This window comes from Rutidosis leptorrhynchoides, chromosome 9 (assembly GCF_046630445.1).
Source record: "Rutidosis leptorrhynchoides isolate AG116_Rl617_1_P2 chromosome 9, CSIRO_AGI_Rlap_v1, whole genome shotgun sequence".
Classification (NCBI taxonomy): Eukaryota; Viridiplantae; Streptophyta; class Magnoliopsida; order Asterales; family Asteraceae; genus Rutidosis; species Rutidosis leptorrhynchoides.
The window spans coordinates 327,395,543-327,401,602 of NC_092341.1; the positions used below are offsets into that span (position 1 = coordinate 327,395,543).

The 6,060-nt window shown below is 33.3% G+C and overlaps 1 protein-coding gene across 1 annotated transcript; it reads left to right on the plus strand.

Annotated features, from left to right (window-relative positions):
• The first annotated feature begins 1,018 nt into the window (after positions 1-1,018).
• LOC139866421 (acyl-CoA-binding domain-containing protein 1) lies at positions 1,019-5,564 on the plus strand. Its single transcript, XM_071854655.1, has 6 exons — positions 1,019-1,632; positions 3,115-3,220; positions 3,319-3,419; positions 4,114-4,205; positions 4,489-4,586; positions 5,058-5,564. Exons 1-6 carry the CDS (start codon positions 1,178-1,180, stop codon positions 5,238-5,240), a joined length of 1,035 nt encoding a protein of 344 aa, XP_071710756.1. The 5' UTR covers positions 1,019-1,177; the 3' UTR covers positions 5,241-5,564.
• The last annotated feature ends 496 nt before the right edge of the window (positions 5,565-6,060 follow it).

Sequence of the window (6,060 nt, forward strand, 5' to 3'; positions counted from 1 at the left end):
CCGTCCAGAGGTCTGGACGCCGTCCAGATGGTCTATATGGAAAAAAAAATTTAAGTCGTGTTTTTGGTAAAACGAAGTTGAGTCGTTACAACACATTACATGTATTATAATCAAAGCATGTTATTGTTTGTTTCGTTTATTAGACCATCTTAATAAATTTAATTTTTACCTATCATATAAGAAATTCGTCAACCTACTATATGATTAGGTTTAATAACTAAATTTTGATTGTTAATTTAAAACTTTGTAGCTTTGCATATATTAGCAAAAAAAGTATAACTAATATATGATTCTCATTTTATTATATCATAAACATGGGTATATTATTGGATTATGTTTTTCAAGTCACTTTGAATTATGTAATGATATTTATTTTTGATTTTTGAATACTTTAATTTACATATACCTCATGAATATGAATAAGATCCGCGGGTAAACCCGTGACCCGCAAATATTCGTGAGTACGGGCATGGATCTAAAAATAAGGCTGTTAACCAAGATCCGCGGGTTAATGGATCTTCAAAAAATCCGCGGGTGTGGGTGATGGATGTAGTGGATCCGCGCACACGACCGCGGGTGCCATCTCTAATCATATCAATTGCAATTTCAATAATTGAACCAAATTAATTTGTTTGTAACTATATGATCAATATATAACATCTAACCAATATTTAATTGTTAGTTTTATACATATTTTTTTTTTAACACGATAAAAAAATAGAGTAAAATCGCTCTTTCATCATATTTCATATTCATTCATATATAGACCAAGCTGGAATCGCAACTTTCCACTACATAAGGTGCATTTTTCAAATTCATAGATACTCTCAAGGTGAAGTTTCGCCAAAAGTTGGATTCACAAGGGTAATTTCGTAAAAGAAGAACTTCAGAAGGCGAATTTCATAAAACTAGGTTAACAAATTTCCTTTTCGAACCCAAACTTAAAAAAATTGCGATTTTTACCCTAAATCTGAAAAAACTTTACAATTTTTCGTATTTGTTGCACGGACGGAGTATCTGAGGTAGTAATGAAATATACAGTATGTTTCAACTTTCTATTTCATGTCTAGCGTGATTCAGTTGATAGATTCTAATCTAGGGTTTAAACACTTATCCAACTTCATACTCAAATCTAGGGTTTTACAGTTGTACAAATTATACATACAAAAGCAACACAATGTTTGACTGGCAACAATATACTCAATCAATACTCTTCGGATTGATATTTTCATATCTTCTCGCAAAACTTATCTCAATCATCTTCTCATTTCGTGATCAAAATCTCCGTATCACTCGCTCTACAGAAGAAACCGATGAAATCGAATCTTCTGAAACCCTAGATGACAAAAAATTAGGTTCTCCTAGGGTTTCTAGTAATGCAGATGAAGGTGAGCAGCTGATTGTAGGTAGTGATGATAGTGATAGTGATTGGGAAGGTGTAGAGAGTACGGAATTAGATGAAACGTTTAGTGCGGCGACCGCGTTTGTTGCGGCAACTGCCGCTGATCGGTCGTCGAATAAAGTGTCTAGTGAGTTGCAGTTACAGTTATATGGATTGTATAAGATTGCTACTGAAGGACCTTGTACTGTTCCTCAACCTTCTGCTCTTAAGATGACTGCTAGAGCTAAATGGTAAATTTGTTTGTTTTATATTTGATGATGATTTTATAAACAAATGCGGGCTTGACTGTGTTGTTGATTGCCACTAACTATGTGGAAATTAATATGTTGAATGATTATTGATGCCGTGAACTTTGTTGCAAAAGTGAACTTTAGCTTAGTAATTGTGATTCACTGATCCATGAGCATGTTTTAGTTGTAACTTTGGAAATGGGTGTTATTTCATGATGTTTAATTAATGTAAGGATGCATTTCATATTTTTAAAGTCTGCTAATGTCATCTTTTTGACAAGATATCACCAGTTACCATGAACTAAATTTGAATTTGCAGTTCGGTTCCTGTAAAGGTGATGTTATTCATACTTCGATTTTTCGATGATACATGAATTGGCCTAGTCTGCCTGTTACTGTATTTATATCTTTGGTAAATATTGTATTTTGAAGTTCGACTCAAACAAGTAGAGTAAAAGACGCTCCAAATAATGGAACTCTTTGAACCACTTTATTCATAAGTTAAAGCATTGAGCTTTTCAAAAAAAAAAAAAAAAAAAAAAAGTTAAAGCATTGTTGAAATACTATAGAATATAAATCACATTAAACACATTATGATGCTAAGATATCAAATAATAATAAAAGATACTTGGGACTGCAAGTCTTTTGGGTTATCCAAACTATCTGTAGTATACCATAAAATCACCTGTGGACTGTCCTTTAGCCACATGGAAATTGTGGTTTTTGTGCGTTTTTATATAATTTTTCAAGAAGAATGTTGAAAATAGCTTTCTTATTTGTCTACTGTGAAAAGTTTAGAACTGTTAAAATAGTATATCATGTCTTTTCCACATGGTTGCAAATGGCGGTTGCGGCAGCCGATGCGGCGGTTTGGTAATAGCTCGTTTCAATTTGAAGAAAAACGTTTAATAAGTCAGGAAACGGTCAAAAGTTTGGTTAAAGTCGGGTCAAAGTCGACTTTTTATATGGCTCTGTTATAGTGTAAACGGAAATCCCAAGCCTATTTAAATATTCGCTGGGAAAAGGACCGACTTACATGGTATCCTACTATCCATTATAATTGTAGAAATATTATAAAACTCTATATACAATTTAAACCAACACCACATTCTTTTATTTTTAAATCATTTATATTTGATTGTCGGGTCAAAGTTGGGATTGTCTACATCTCAACCCCCTATACCTCGCATACGCAAGATTGGGTCGTCTTGGTGGTGGTGTTGTATATTTATATTTAAAGTCAACGTTGGTCAATGTTCGTTCTGACCAACCTGACGTTTCAAGGTCCCGACTAACTTGTCTCCGTCTCGCGTCTTTTTCAACCTTGCTTTTCCAGCAGGCGACCCTTTCTATAAATGAGTTTCATGGGAAGTGCATAATGTTCTTATAATAGTTGGAAATATAGAACTGGATGATCATATATGTGTTTTTTGACGGTGATCCTTCTTCTATTTCACATTTAGTTCACGTGTTCTGTGGCAGGAATGCATGGCAGAAACTAGGGGCGATGCCCCCAGAGGATGCAATGATAAAGTATATTGAGATTATTAGTGAGTTATACCCTACTTGGGCTGCTGGTTCAACTGCTGTGAGAAAACTCTCTCTTACAAGTAGTTTCTCCTTTACTTTATCGTCATTCCACAGGTCATGATATTTTATTGTGTTTTACTGTGTAAAAATTAACAGAATAAAAGGGGTGAAAATGCTAACGAGCAATCAAGTAAAGATACCAGACCAATGGGACCTGTCTTTAGTTCACTTATCGATGAAGAAGAGTCTGACGAGTTGTAAGGTTCTGTAAACTTTTTATGTTTGAGATTACTGCTAATGAGAGGTTTTTGGTTGTCTTGTTACATGTTATATACTCCTATTATTGTGTTCCGGTGTATACTATCTCTCAAATAAGGCGGACGGATTTTTTAATGCAAGTCATGCGAAATGTCTTTTAAACGCCAAAATCCTCACAACTCCTTAAGATTAAATATTTTAAATAATTATGGAAATAAATTATTTTTATATTCATATTGGACACTTTTAACTCTAATTATTATCTAAACAATATATACGGAAGCATTTGGACAGAATGTGTTTCAGGACAACCTATCCGTTACATTGCATACCAAAAATCAGTGGTTTTAACTTTTAACCCAACCTGTTTGAGCATTTAAAGATGTGGGTGGTATATCATCTTTCGGGATTAGAGGTTCAAAGTTAATAGTTATGTACCATGAGTCGTGTGTATGAAATTTAGTTGCCCTTGCTTAAAAGTGGTGCTGTCAACTATATTTTTCCGCTGTTATTTATTTTTTGTCAACATCTTCGTATTGTTTTCATCAACCTTTGCATCTATCAAGTATGAAATCTACGAGCATATAAATAACAATTAGTGGATGTTAATTGTTTACTCTAGAATTAGTTCATAATTCATGCAAGAGTAATAACTAATAAGTAATGTTGTTTAGCTAACACCTTGTTTCTCAGAAAATTAGATGCTATACACGCATTTGCAAGAGAAGGTGACACAGAGAACTTGATCAAGTGTGTTGATAGTGGTGTTCCTGTGGATATAAAGGGTTTGTTACATTTTTTTATCCCCGAAATCATTCTGTCAGCTTTCGTTTTTTGTAAACTTTATGTTATCATTTTATACTTGGAATTGGGTGCCTTAAACTTTATACCGCATAAATATGAAAAGGTTCTTACACGTAGGGTTTTTTTGATTAACTGACATTTTAGTGACATGTGCAATGTCGTGTAGTGTGTTAATATTATCTTATGTAGTTATTTGTATGTTCTTTTGCTCTTAATTGAAATATTATAACCTTCTATAAACTCATTATTACTTAAAAAATGCAGATAGTGAGGGCCGAACACCTTTACATTGGGCTGTTGATCGTGGCCATATTGAGACTGCAGAATTGCTGTTGAGCAGGAATGCTGATGTGAACATAAAGGTAATCTTGTTGTCAGTTGTTTACTAATTTGTAGATGTTGCAAAATGAGTGCGTTTATTCGTCTAACTTTTTGTATTTTTACTAGTAAAAACGTGTAGGTTGAATTGATACAAAATGCTTCTGTCCATAACACCAAATCTTTTTACTAGTATAGTATGCAGTAGTATCTAGTATGTAAAGTGACATACGATACTTATAATATTTTAATGATTAATCTCAACTCAATTTTTTATTATGATTATTATAAAAGGTTTTATGAACGTAAGTACACTCCTGCTTGACCTGTTTTTCTTTAAAGCTAACTATACTACTTTAATCTGATTTACTTGTTAATTTATTGACCCATTACCCAAACTGCCCGACCCGCAAATTCTGTCACCTTTATGCCCATGGAAGTAACTCATTGGGTTCACTAAGCTCTATTCTAAATCTGGTATGAAATCACATTTATGTTTATTTCATAACCTGAAGGATAACGAGGGTCAGACACCATTACATTATGCTGCTGTATGTGAAAGAGAAAGCATAGCCGAGTTACTCGTGAAGAAAAATGCTGCGACAGATTGTAAAGATGATGATGGAAACTACCCTTTCGATCTTTGTGATTCGAAATGGCCATGGATCCAACCTCGGGTCCCCTCTCTAGATTCATAATTATGTTCTAATTTATTTTGTCAGAAAACTATAAATTATCTTTGCTAGAAAGGTTTATACGGTGTCATATAACTGTCGAAATCTGGAATATCATACGTAGCTTCATTTCCGCTTTGGTACTTTGTCATTTTGGTGCTTTTAGCTTTTGTTTTTCAGTGTAGTGTTGGGATCGATGATTATCTTATTCGATCTTAACTGTCAATTGGAAAGTTGGAAATGATATTAATGAGTTTCAGTTATGATGGTATTGTTAGGCTTCTAGTTTACTGGGTTCTTGAAATTTTGATGTAGTATCATGAAATCTTTATACATTGTTTTTCTTAAATATAGCCTAAATTATTCAACATAAAACTACTGTAATCGTTTATGAAGCTCAAATTTTGGTTAGACAATGTTTGATCGTATGCTTATCTGCTGCTTAAAATTACTTATAATACGTATTATAATTATAATTATTTATGTATTATTTTTGATAGTTACGAAAAGAAAAACAAGACGAAGACGATTATATTAGAAATTTAGAATGGACCAGGTAATTCATCTTATATACTAATAGATGGGAGAAAGTTGGCCGTTTAATAACATTTTTTTGCCTAAGCGAAAAAATCCTTCTATGAACGAGCACATTGGCTCCCCCATAGAAGGTAAAACATCGGGTAATCAAGCCCCCCGAGCGCGTTTAATAACCTTAGGAATTGTCGTTTTTCAGCAAACGGCATTGTTTAGTGTTATTTTTCTTTGTGTTAAATATGATGTTTGATATGGTTTTGTATTTATTTTAACATCATCTTATAAGCTAATAGAGGGGAGAAAGTTGGCC